A 14,495-nucleotide genomic window follows, 5' to 3' on the forward strand; every position below is an offset into this window, starting at 1 on the left:
CACTTTTTTTCCCATTCATCCATGGTTCAAATTTGATGATCTTTGGCTTATTTCATGTGCTGCTGATGACAGCATGGAGCTACGCAGTCACCAATGTTATAGCCGCTGGTGATTTGTCACACTGTGGCTCTACATTCATTTATTCATTCATTTTCTTTTTGGCTTAGTCCCATTATTATTATTTTTTTATCAGGGGTCACCACAGCGGACTGAACCACCAACTTATATAGCATATATTTATGCAGCGGATGCCCTTCCAGCTGCAATGCAACACTTGGAAACATCCACAAACTCTTGCATTCACACACATATACTACGACTAATTTATCTAATTCAATTTACCAAAACTGCATGTCTTTGGACTGTGAGGAAAACTGGAACACCTGGAGAAAACCCACACGAACACGAGGAGAGCATTCAAACTCCACACAGAAATGCCAACTGACTCAGGTGGGGCTCGAACAAGCGACCTTCTTGCTGTGAGGTGATTGTGCTACCCACTCCACCACCGTGACATTTTATGTTTTAGTTTCACTTAGTAATTGATGTATCTACACACAGCCATCTTCATGCGAGTCATCAGTAACCTTGATACGTCAGACCAGCCCACTTTTTTCCACTCATCAATGGTTCAAATTCGATGATCTTGGGCTTATTTCATGTGCTGCTGATGTCAGCATGGAGCTACGCAGTCATCAATGTTGTAGCTGCTGGTGATTTGTCACACTATGGATTGTTTGTTTAAAAACTAAGGTAGAAATAATTGATGATGGAACATTGAATATGGGGTGTGCATTATTTTATTTTTTTTATTGACCAGAGTCAATTGCTCCACTCATAATTATGGTTACCATACCTAAGTTATTGTTTAGATGTTTTTGTCCTTTTACCTATGTGGAACTAGATTAATTCGCATCTCATCGAATGTTTTTTGGTTTGTTTTGATTTTTGACAATCGGCTGTGAAATAACCATTTTCAGTATTGCCATGTTTATCAGCTAATCAGAATCAAGCATTCAACAGCCCTGCATTATAAAAAAAAATCTTGAACTTTTGATAATAATTGTTTTAACAAATGATAAATCTATTTTTTACACAATACAGACATTTAAATGGTTTATTTCTCTTTGTGAAGATAATCATATTTTAAAACACAATTTTAGATTTATAAATATATGCATATATACATCTGAAATATATTGCAAGGACATGAAAGTGTCTCATGTAAAAAAAAAAAAAAAAAACACCCACCTGTAAATGGGAGAAAGCATACATATCTGGAAAGCATTCTAGAAATCTGATTGTATTCATAAGACCCATAAAAAAAGAAGATAATCTTTTATCAATTGTTTTCTGTTTTCATTTCCTGTTTTGTTGTTTGTGGAAGACCAAAGTGATCACATTTCACACTGTGATAGGGCGACTCAATGCTTGCGTCCGATGCCAGGCTCTGATAAGAGTGAATCTGCTGGGTACGATGGCTGCCACGCTCCTACATTCCCTGTGTTTGTTTTGTTTGGCCCTTTTTGTTTAGCTTTTCATTTCTGCCCCATATCAGATTCACCACGGATACTTTAAACATTCTTTACAGTCTACAAGATGCCAATCACATCATCTCACCGCTGGTTTGTGGAAAGTTTATCACACCATCACTGTTTGTTTTGAAGACTGTTTAACAGTTCATTCATTTATCACAGCCTACACATGCAGAATTGTGGATATGGCCCACTTTAGTTATATATCTACAATATAGAGCTCAGGTTTGATGTTTTGGATTAGTTTTTTGTCATAGTCGTCACAACCAGAACAATTCATCTGAATTATTCATTCCTTAAAGGAATAGTTCACCCAAAAACACAAATTTGTTTGTTATTTATTTTTCACCTTCAGCCTATTAAAGATATAGGTGATTTTTTCATCAGTAGAACATTCTAGAAGATTTTTTATTTGACCATATTGGGGTCATTGGTGATTCATAAAATGCAAGTCAGTGGCTGTCAGCACTTTGCGGGTAAAACAAAAGAATATAAAAGCAAAACAAAATGAATACCCATGGCTCATGACGATACATTGAGGTCTTATGAAGCGAAACAATTGGTCTGTGCAAGAAACTGAACATTGTTTACAACATCATTACCTTTGATCCACAGCCTTTGAGGGTTTTCTTGTCAGTTCGAAGCACAGACCGATCGTTTTGCTTCATAAAACCTCAATGTTTCATTAGACCCGACAGGGATTCATTTTGTTTTGCCTGTATTCGTTTTTATGACTCTCAAAGTGTCTGTAGCAGCAGGATTTCATTTTATGAATCACCAAGGAACCACATTTCAACTGAAAATCTTCTTTAATGTCCTACTGATGAAAAAAGCACAGCTACATCTTGAATTTCCTGAAGTAAAATGTTCCTTTAACCAAATGTACACCTGAAAGCTCTTCAGTGCCATAGAATTGTCTTGTGACTTGCCAAATAGCAGCAGCTCTAAAACGTAAGCCGAGGCCCATCTCTCTGTGTGTTTTTGCTTTTTTGTGCTTTTTTTTTTGTTTCTTTGCCTGGGCATGTGGCTACCCGGAGAATCCATGAAACATTTTTCACATTTTCTTCAGACTAAGACTAAGGAATCCTTTTATCTGGACATTTGTTATCTCAAGTGGTCAGCGAGTGAGGAACATGTCACTTAACAGCAGTCCGGAAAGTCTGGATGTGTAACAATGTCAGAAAGTGTAACATTATACTTAAACCCTTCAAGCTTGTTCAGCAGGTTCACTAATTTATTAGTGGTATCTGTATAAACAAGTTATTATAAATAGTAATAATAATAATAATAATAATAATAATAAGTAAAATATTCCAAAACTATACTACCATTTTATGGTTATCAAGTCAAAAGTAAGAAAAAAAAAAACAAAACAAAAACTAAATTACAAGAAATACTCAAATGACCCTGGATGACAAAATAAATATTTCATCTAAAATCTAAACAACTAAAATCATCCTCTTATTAAGTAAAGACCCTTTACCATGAAGACATTTAGTACATTTTCCACAGTAAATGTATAAAAACTCTTAATTTAGACAAATTTAAAGGCAATGAAAATTTCCTATTATCCTATCTCAACAAAGTATAGATCAATAGCAAGCTTATAGAAATGTAGCTTTCATGTTACATATGAATCTCACTTTCATATTGTATACTGTACCATATACAGCACAGTAGAATGCGGATGGTTCCTGAAAAAAAATAAAAATAAAAAATGTGCACAGAACTTTTCACCTTAATTGGTTTAATCATTAAATGTGGAAAAGAGTGTTTGGAGTGTTTTGGTATCTGAGATTATATATATATATATATATATATATATATATATATATATATATATATATATTAATAATTACACCCCATTACACCCCTAAAATATATATATTAGGGGTGTAACGGTTCACAAAAATCATGGTTCGGTTCAATACGACGCAGTGGTGTCACGGTTCGGTATGTTTTCGATACAGCAAAAAAAGAAAAAAGACAGAAGATTTATCTGATAAAATTTTTTTTAATGTATGAAAACTAACATCTTTAAAGTATGTCTTTAAACATTGATAGAACGATACTTCCGGAGTTTATGCTTAGCTGCAAATAAAAAAAAACCTTCTTTACACTCAAAACCAAAAAGTCGCTTATAAAAAATAAATATAATATTGTAGTAGTTAAAAAATAAAAAGAAAAGAACAATAGAATTTTTATATGGAACTCAGTTTCAATCTACTTTTAAGTTTTTTTTTTTTTTTTTTTTTAGAGAGATGAGTGTCCACCTTTTCTTTAGACAGCACAGATCTGCTTGATTTGACTGTCACCTGCCGTTTCAGTGGATCTGAAAGCAGGAATTATCTGACTGAAATGGGCTTATCAAGGAATAATGTAATGGGGCTCTGTTAACATTTTCTTAAAACCCGAAATTTCCACTATATAAAGATCTCTCATATACACAGCTATAAATGTACCGATCGCCTCTGTGATTTGTTTTGCCCTGTTTGAATATGTAGGAATTGCCTGTCGGAATGCTGTTCCACTTACTGATTCCGTAATGTAAGTGTCAACGAGTTGATATGCTCAAACATTACCGCTAAAATAGCTTACTGTCATAGCAGATGATGTTCTTTTTCCACCACTCTCTTGGTATCGGTGATGGTGTGAGACGTATCTGAAGAGCGGTGCACTGAAAAAAATTATTGAAAGATGATTCCTTGGATTTACTCATTTTTTTTTTTTTTACGTTGAGTGGTTGTAAACAATTTATTTGTGTTGAATTTAAACAAACAAATTAAGTTGAAAATTATTACATTTAATTTGTTTGTTTAAATTCAACACAAATTAATTGTTTGCTACAGTTCTGCATGCAACACTTTTTTCGGGGCGTGTGTGTGTGATGTACCTGAGTGGCGGAGGTGAGTTGTGCCCAATGAACCTGGAGAGCTGGGAGGGATGCGGTGGAGAGGGTTTTGCAGCATATAGGGACCGGGGGGAGATGCGCGATTTCCGGGAACCGAAACTTTCGGGAGACTTGGGATGTCTGGGTATACATAAAGTTACTAGCCATTTTGCGAGCTAGTGTAGCGCGTGCCTGACTGGAGTAGTGTTTGAAGGTGGGGGGGGTGGTGAAATGTGAATAGGTTATTTAGATTGGCTGTTTTGTGTCTAGGTCCAGGGTTGCTGGGCCAACGGGGGCGGAGCCAGCATGAGCAGGCTGACACAGAAGGCAGCAAGATTGCTAATGAGTGCATCATGCTTTAATAAAGTGATAATCTGAGTTCAAAAGCTATGGTCTACTGTTTTCACATGACAGCGGGGAAGGCAGCATGTTGTCTGCCATGTCATTTGGGATGCCATGTTGAGCGTTGTTGCACTGAAAACATTATATTTTGTACTTAATTCTCTTTTATCTTTTTTAGATATTAGTCTGAATAGAATTGTTTGGTTTGTAATGCGTACCGAACTGAAAGTCTGAATGGTTCAATACGAATTTGCATGTCGTTACACCCTATATATATAAACACACACATAAGTTCTGTCTGGTTCTTGAATCTGATTGGCTCATAGCCATGTGATATTTCTTCACCCTTCACTTCTGTGTACAACTATGCATTTTATTTGTAAGAATAGTGCCTTTTTAAAAATATTTACAATTTCTTAGAGAGCTCGTTGGCGGCCATTAGCCGACCATAGTGTTGTAGACCCAAGACGGTTGACATTGCCTATCCACAAGATGGTGCCAGGACCGCATAATAAGCCCTTGATTAAAACTGTTGTGTGTTTTCTGGAGCGCGAAGCTGGAAAACGGAAGCCTTAAGCCTGATTTATACTTCTGCGTCAGGTGACCGGCGTAACCCACGGCGCAGGCAACGCGCATGGCTGTGCATTTATACTTCTGCGCACTGTCTCTGTCGGTCTGCATTAACACTTCCGAAACGCTAGTTGGCAGTGAGGTGTAAATGTGTCTCTGTGTCGAGTTTCTTCGCTGCTTTTTTGCTTTTCCTGAACACTTCCGGGATGTACAAGTCGCTCAAACTCGCTCATTTTGATGCAGGAACCGGCAGACGTGCAACAACTTTAACTATGAGGTAAACACAAAACAAAACTTTCCATCCGGAGCTCCTTCACGGGACTCCACACTTGTTAACAATCGCTCGCGCCATTCGCGCGGCTCTCGGTCCCGCCCAGACTCGTCAGCGATACCAAGCCGACCAATCACAGAGCTTACGCTACGCGTCGTGTAGTTACATTTTTTGAGAGGTGCACGTCAGTGACGGTGACGGCCACGGCGAAGGGCTATGCGTCAGCGCCGTAGCATACGCCGGCGTTTGACGCAGAAGTATAAATCAGCCTTTACGGTTTTTAAGGTGGACCGGATGGAGTCAATAAGGAGCTACGAATAAGGAGCTGGATTCAGTCTCGTCCCTCCTTATCGCAAACACAACAGAAGTCTGGTAGTGATTGTGCTGCTTTTTTCGAGGTTAATTATTGTGATATTGAAACAGTTGCTTAATGTTTGATATGCAATGTGTATAAATGTCCCCTTTAATGGGACTTCTTCTGTGGTTGCTTTACCTTTAAGATGTATGCACACACGTATAGAAGCTTAGTTCAGTTTTGGCAAGGTCTGCGAAGTGTGTGATAGTCGCTCTACTGCTGTATCATTTTTTTTTATTTTAATAATGTAACATTTTATTTTGCGACAGATGTTTGAGTGTCTTTTTCTTTTCCTTTTGCCTACTTATTGTCATTGACTGGCATGTATGTAGTTGGCAGCAGTTGGGAGAAATGCATAAAGACCAATAGGAAGAGTGAAATAGTTTCTGTCTACTTTTTAATTCCTTAACCTTCTGGGATCGAAGACTGCGTATACGCGTTTTGACCTGTGGTGGCGTCAAACTGCTGAAATGAACTTAAATAAAACTTTCAGTTTTGATCGTACAGATAAGATCAATACATTAATTGAATCTGTTATGTGTCTACTTTTTGTTGTGTACACTCACAACAACAACAAACGTGTGTGCTTTTGCAAAATAAGGAAAACAAACAGTGTAGGCATTCTGTCTTTTCTCTCTCCGTGAACTGCTTTTAGAAACGCGTCGGTAAAATGCGCTAAAACTCTGCGAATACATTTCTCATCTGTGCGTTTTGTATTTCTAGAAAGCTTAAAGTGTCTACTTTTAAACGCAGCTATGCATGTTGAAAACAAACATTGCTTGATAAAGTAATCGGTATGAAACCAACGCTATGTCTAGTTTCTCAGTCTGATCTCATTAGTTTTAATGCGACCACGCCCACGGGGCATTGTTATTACAAGCGTCTGAGGTGCGAGCAGACTGTTGTCAGAAAAACACGTCACTAAAATGAAAGGAAACTCGGGAAATAGTCAACAAAGATCATGATTTATGATATCTATATAAAGCTTCATATGTCTACTTTTGCATTAACCAATTCAAGTCGAAAACAAATTATCTCCTTTTATGTAATCCATATAAAAGTAAGGACTGTACGGATTCTCCTTTATCGCCTCATTACAGCAGCATGGTCCCGCCTCTCAGTAAGCGTGCTTCATATGTAAATCCAGATGTGAAAACAATGGAGGTAAAGGACCAGCGGCAAAGAGAGCTAAAGTAGACAAGAAGTGCTCCGAGTTAGATCAGTAATGGGAGTAATGTTGGTCTGTGTCATGCCAACAAACTATTAGATGATGATGTAGCCTTCAACTTCACAAAATGTTTAAAAATGCTACAAAAGTGGAACAAGTAATCTTGCGTCTGTGAGTCTCCGCTGATGTCAAGAAGGCCAGCGGTTTTAATGAAATACTGCCTTTTTCCTGCGCTGCTCCCCATCACAGGATACCTGTCTGCAAGGTTACATTTCTAAGTGTCCTTTGTAAGTTTATTCTTTAAATAATTACTGTGAATACCGAATGAGAGGATGATCACTTGCGCCAAAACCTGCTGTGATGCACGCGACTGTTTAAAAGATTTCATTATCGCACATGTGTTTTTCACCCGCTTTCTTTTGCTCATAGTATTTTTTTGTTAATATGGATTAATTATCATTCTTTAAAATAACATTGCTCTAATGTGAGATTACCAAAACTAACTCAGAATCTTATTATTATAATTTAAACTTTGTATATACTATTCCATATATTATAATGTATTGTTTTTTTAACCTATTTAAGATGTTTGACAATGTTAAAATAATATGTTGCATTTTGGCATGTTTTTGACTTATTTCTAAACTATTAATAGACAAAGTTAAATACAAATTTGTATACAGTACACTTTATAGAGTGTACAGACTCTCACAAGTGTTTCTCCAGTTATTTTGTGTGAATAATATATTTTAAATAAACTGCAAACAAAAAAGTAAATAAACTTTCCTCTGATTCCTTCTTGAAACTCTTCCCTCTTAGTCGCATACCTGTCTGATGGCTCATTATGCTGGTCTTTGTCTTCTCAGGTGTGACTCACTGCATAGTAATGATAGTTAAAATAGTTAAAAATGACTTAGAAATTTTAATTCATTATAATGTTTTCTGTGAGCAAGTGAACAAGATGATTCTCACATCATTTTGAAGCAAAAAGACTACCAGATCCAGTTCTCAAAAGTCTTGTGCACAAATGTTCTCTGTGTGTTTCACGGCCTTGTTTCAGTGACTTCAAAATTTTAGTTTTTCACTAACCACGCATAAACGTTTCTTTCTCAAAAACACAAACACATACAAACATGCTGCTTAGGTATTATTGTAGCCCAACTTGTGCTGTTTACAGTGTTATCACACTTTAGCCATTTAAATGTTTTTAAGATACTGAAAACAACACAAATGTCAGTGCATGTCCAAACTTCTCCAGAGCCCCAAAACACCCTCAGACCCCAGAGGGTTAAAGTCTCTGGGTAAATGTGGTTACACCTGGCACCCGTCACGATACCGACGACAACAAAGAAATACTGTAGACTGTAATCCCACATGGAAAGAACCTATATAAACATATATATTTTAATATAGGTTTTAATATAGGGTTCTGATATATGGGACATATATAAAATTGGCCGTTTTCCTATATTATATGTACATATATGCACATATATCGGTACATATATATTCACCTATATGTTAGTAAAATTACTAAAATACTGCTGCGACAACCTTATTTAAAAAAATAATAACAATTTGTATTTCCTTAACCAAATAGTACAAGAAATACATAAAGTACAAAAACAAAAATATAAGAATAAAAAACAATAAAGGAAAGAAGAAGAAAAAGATAAACCATTGTGTTATAAATATTTTGTTTTCCACTATCTTCATATAAGAAAGAATTGACCTTGTAAATCTTTTAGGAAAACGTGTAGACATCATTTCCATCTCCTCTCACTTATTTGCCATAGTCTGCGTATTCATGTCAATACATTAAATCGATTCATTACATAATGCAGTAGGGCGGCACGGTGGCTCAGTGGTTAGCACAGTCAACTCACAGCAACAAGCTCGCTGTTTCGAGTCTCGGCTGGGCCAGTTGACATTTCTGTATGAAGTATGCTTGTTCTCCCTGTGTTCGTGTGTTCTTACTTTGGGTGCTTCAGTTTCCCCACATGAGCATGCACTATAGGTAAATTGGATGATGTAAATTTGATGTAGTGCATAAGTGTGTGTCTGCGAGAATGAAAATGCTGGGTTGCACCTAGAAAGGCATCTTCTTTGTAAAACATATGCTGGAATAGTTGGTGGTTCATTCCGCTGGGAAAACCTCTGAAATAGAAACTAAGCAGAAGAAAAATGAATAAATGAATGAATGAATAATGCAGTAATAAATGCAATAAAATAAATAAATAGTTAATCAAGCTACAATGTTTTTGTTATATTGTAACTTATCCACATATTCTAAAACACTTTCTCAAGACTTCTGCTATGTATCTGTAAATATCTGTCAAATATCTATCTTAGCCTTACTAAACCATCTTCAAGGATCCACTGACCTATAATGCATCACTGCAGCGAAAGACCATGTGATTTATTTCTTCTCTTCTCGTTTCTGTCCTCTTCACTTGATGGATTAGGTGGTAGACTGAAAGAACCACGTTTAGAAAAACAGCTCATCTGGAAGCAGCACAATCACTCCCAGATTTCATCTGTCCATTAAACAGATATAATGCTTTTACATATATGTGGAAAAAGTGCTGGACAGGAGTAGGTACTATACACCTTATTCTTCACCGACGAGCGGGCGCTGCCATTTGAATCTTTTTGGCTTGAGACTTCCGGTCTCATTCACTTCCATTCATTTTTAGACATTAAAAATGGCTCGTTTTCCTGTTTTAAGTTGCAAACTGATATTTCCTAATTATATTATTCTACTTGGTCTATATAGTCATGCAAACATTTGTTTGTAGAGCAAGTAGTTTGACAGTTTTTGCCGTTTAATATTCCTAGTCATTTCTCCCATAGGCGACTGAATCGGAAGTTCTAAGACAATCAGGCGCACTTCCGCATTTTAGAATTAGGTCAATACAAGGCAGCTTGTTTTAATTTGTATTTTTGTTATGTTCCCCATGAAGTGATCAAACTCTAAATATTTAAGACCCTGTTTAGAGCTGTATTTGGTGAAAATGCATCATAATACCAGATAAATGGGGCTTAAGGCACAAAGTAGATTTTGGAGTGACCTGATCAATCACAAGTTTGAGTCATTTATTGTCATTATTTTAATTACTTACAAAAAAATGATGCATTATAAAAAAAACTCTTGGACAGTGGGCCAGCCCAGATCTGGATTTTAACAGTTCTAGACATGACATAGAATAAGAGAGACAAATCTCATTAATAGTCATAACACGATCCATATATGGTCAATTGTGGATGTAATAAATAAGCCTATAAAATAATTTCTGGAATTTTTTTTTTAACTTGCCATAGCCATAAACCTAGATATCAGAGAACAATTTGACCAGGGAATTAAACCAGTGCAGTACATAACACCTGTAACAGTGATATCTCTACACATGAAAGAGAATGAGGGAGATGAATCTGTGGAAAATGTAGGTAGATTTGATTTGAATATAGACAGAAAGAAAATATATATATATGTCGAATCTTCAGAGAAGGCAACATGGTATAGCAGGTAAAGCAATAAAAAGTGAGTGGTTATTTTCTTTTGTCATCATGCTTATTACTTGCCCTGATTGCTTACAGGAAAAGGCACGCAGAGATGGCAACACTAAGAAATGTGAAATGAATCAAGCCTATCATTTGCTAAGTGCAGCATTTGGTGATTTACAGTTCTAAGTAAACCGCTCCAAAATAACAGTTTGAGAGTGCAGCATTGTTGAAGAATAAGGTATGATAATTATCGTGCTGTAGGTCTTCATTTTCCAGTCCTCTAGGAGAGTTGTGAGTCTGGTAGGTTTACACTGGATGCCCCTATTTAGATCACTCAGATTTAATGTGGCCACACAAGTATATAATATATGACTTCATTTCACTGGCAGATGCACTCATCAGCCAGTTTATTAAGGTATACCTGTTTCATTTAAAATTAGGCATGCCTCCAGACCCCACCCCCTTGTTGGGGGATGTGCAAATAATTAAATGAAAATATGTAGACTACAAGTTAATATATATTAGCCAGTAAATCAAAAAGATTCAAATTGTTGTGAGATTGCTTTGGTAATTCTTGTATGTCAGTATTGACAAAAATCTCAAAAGAATGTTTGAAGCACAGAATTATAGCGGGTGTGAAGACGATAGGGGGTCCAACATGATATTAAGTGTCTAACAAATATCCAACATAAGCTCATTCTGAAAATGTAGCCCTATATACATTTATGGCGATCATGAATTATGTAGCCAAAATAACTTATGGCTGCATTTCATCTTTAAAATGAATGCTACAGGGTGGTAGGATGCAGTTCCTTTTTGCGCTTACCAGCAGATCGCTTACTTCCGTATGGATGGCTTGGCTGTTGTTACCAGTTTGTCCAGTTAACCATGTGTGCCATGGACTTGAGATGCAGAGAGGAGTTAACTATGGTGATGAGGTTTGAGTCTGGCGAAGAATGGTTCCAGAAAGCAGCTAAGACAAAAACAGAAGCCAAAAAAATTAATAAACAAGAAAATAACAGGGTGAGAACGTGGTAAATCCTGAAAACATGGTAAAAATTAGGTGAGGGCTTTTCTTGTCCTGGATTGTTTTTTGAAACAATGTCGGTTGGGTTTTAGGAAATGGGTGAGCAGGTCAATTGGTGCTTTAGAAAACACTATTGGTTCAGTTTAGGGAAGGGGATGTGTGGGGCGATTGATCAGTTGGTCTGTCAGTTGACAGCCGCCTTTACTGTATTTACGCGAGAAGAGCAGCCACGAATGACACTCGCGAGACAAATTTGAGATCTAAAATGCATACACAGAGTCCTCTGGCAGATTTGTGGAAACAAAAAACATAGCTCTTGGGATGTATTTCACAATCTCCAGAAATGTATAAAGGGCTACATTTTCAGAACGAGCCTGGGTTGGAATAATGTTTGCTGCAGTTTGTTGAATGTGCACCACAAAGAATTATGGCAATTTGAAGGCAGAAGGGCATCTAACATGGTATTAGGTGCCTAAAAAATGTCCTGTGAATGTGGTCTATGAAATAACCATTAAGGAATAGTTTACACACCCACTCTGACCGCAAAACCTCGTTTACTTTCGGAGACTTTTTATTTCTAAGCCCACAAATTATGATACTGAGCTTTAAATTTACTCTACTTTTTGTCATTAACTGAGAGTAATGGTGGATTAGTACCATCAAGCTTAAAAAATCATTAGATTTCTAGAAAGGTAACCTTTACTTGAAGGGAGTGCTTATAGAACTGTCATGAAACCCTGATACATTGTGACACCTGTCAATGTCTTGTCATGACAACTTGACATTATCAAGACAATGTAGCATCATAAATCTGTCATAAACATCATTGTCCTGAGGACATGTCATGATTTTTAACAGCATTATTAATATTGGCAACATTTAAAGTGAATCAAAATTGTCCTAAAACAAGAAGGGCTGTTGTTCAATGGTTTCAGTTTAATGAAAGGTATATCCACTTCAAATGTTGGCTATTATATTTCTTGAGGTCAACTACAGTGGTACAAATTGATTTTGCCATTAAAATGCCATTAAAGAGGCTGTTAAAAAATTATTTGTCCGAGTATTGAGTATTCATTTTGTTCTTCTGAAAAAAAGTGACCGAAAAATTTCTTACACAATTATAATGGCTTAATGGCAGTCATGTTTGTGGTATATTTATTTAAGTTATGGTGTCTTGATAATGTCAAGTTATTATGACAAAGACATGTTGTGCTGACTTTGTTTATGTCAAGTTTTCGTTACAAAGACATCTAAAACAATGACATCTTTGCATTTAAAATGACAAAACAGTTGTTATAAGCATGCATACGATTTCCTTCATATTCATGAAATGTGACATGTCATGATTATAAATGTTTACTGAACACCCCCTCAATGTCTAATAAGCACCCCCTTCAAGTCAAGTGTTATTAAAATTAAAAATGACACATGGTAATTTTGTAAGCTGGCTATAAATGTCACTTTTTTAATATACAAAAAAATGTAATATAAAATCAAAAAATATTGTTATTAAATAATAATATTCTTAACTATATGATATTTGTTTGGTATAATTAAGTTTAACAGAACCATGAGTACTATTGGCTTTCATTTTAAGCAAATATCAGCAACAGATTCTCATTTACAACAAATAAATGATGCTGAAATGTCAATTTTGGCTGAACTGTCAGTATAAAAGCAATTCCACTGTAGTCAAGCCCTTAATCCCAGCCTCCTGTGAGATAGGACATCATAAATGATGGGTGTTTGAGACAGCTGTACTGTTTGGCGATTAGTAGATGGTTGTCAGGTTTTAAGCGTTCCCCTATGTTACGCTCTGTCTACATTCCAGCCTGCCCATATCCTCATCCTCCCCTGATAGTGATAAGACAAATAGACTGCTTTGGCACGGTCTCATCACCTTTTATGAATAGAGACTCACTGTCTCCACTTGTTCTCATCCAGCAAAGACACTGGGTAAAAATAGAGATTTTATATGATACCGATCCATTACACAGAGTTCTTTCATAGCCTCAGCCGAGGGTTCGCTCTGAATGGAGAACATGATAGTATTTTCACTGTTATCTTCCACAGCTATCATAACTGTAGGGAGAAATGCAAGCCACTTATTTGAAATGAAAGCCTCTAATGCTCAATTTTTGTCATTTTTCTAAGGCTTCAAGGGGACAGTCTAACTGCAAGAACCGAAGAGGAACCAGAACGCCATGTGCCAGAGCAAGCTGTGCCAGAAGTACCTTGTAAGTGCACAAAATCGACACTTTTTTGAACACTTTTGTGGCTTTGTATACTGTAAAAGATGCAAGATTTGAAGTAGTAGTTCACTCAAAAAGTAAAGATTTTTGGTTAATTTACTCACCTTCAGTCCATTTACGGTTATATGTGCAGTAGGTGAATTTTCCTCCAGTAGTAGGAAATTAAAGACAGTTTTGGAGATCATTGCTATTTCAGTCAGTGTTAATGGCTACCAGTATTTTGAAAGTCAAAACAATTAAGGCTAAATTAATTTAATACCCTTTTCTCATGACAATACACACCTGGGTGTCTTCTTGACAGTCTTAAAGTCAGTTCAAGTCTACCTCAGAATTTAAAAAAAAAAAAGTTTCATGATGGATGTGGAGCTCTGCGAGCAGAGGGAGGACTGGGTGTGGCCAGCAGAGCAGGGGAAAAAGAGGGGAGCAAACAACTGTCCAAAATCAGACACAGACCGTGAGGAGACCTGTGATTTTATAGTTTACAAAGTTAAAATGTAAAGTAATAAACAGTAAGTAATTTAATGTCCTATATATACACATAGCCACCCTGTATATGCCCTGTATATACACATAACCACCAT

At 36.4% G+C, this 14,495-nt stretch overlaps 2 protein-coding genes across 4 annotated transcripts in view; both read left to right on the top strand.

Moving 5' to 3' along the window:
* zgc:162928 overlaps positions 1-14,495 on the top strand; it is a 194,759-nt gene that overhangs the window by 111,736 nt on the left and 68,528 nt on the right. For all 3 annotated transcript variants that reach the window (NM_001430954.1, XM_087308715.1, XM_087308716.1), the window contains 1 exon segment: positions 13,817-13,899. In NM_001430954.1, the coding sequence (NP_001417883.1) occupies positions 13,817-13,899 (83 nt within the window).
* LOC147838022 (uncharacterized) overlaps positions 1-14,495 on the top strand; it is a 168,167-nt gene that overhangs the window by 52,312 nt on the left and 101,360 nt on the right. The gene's annotated exons all lie outside the window — the stretch shown is intronic.

Source organism: Danio rerio, chromosome 24 (genome assembly GCF_052040795.2).
Source record: "Danio rerio strain M-AB ecotype USA chromosome 24, GRCz13ab, whole genome shotgun sequence".
Classification (NCBI taxonomy): domain Eukaryota; kingdom Metazoa; phylum Chordata; class Actinopteri; order Cypriniformes; family Danionidae; genus Danio; species Danio rerio.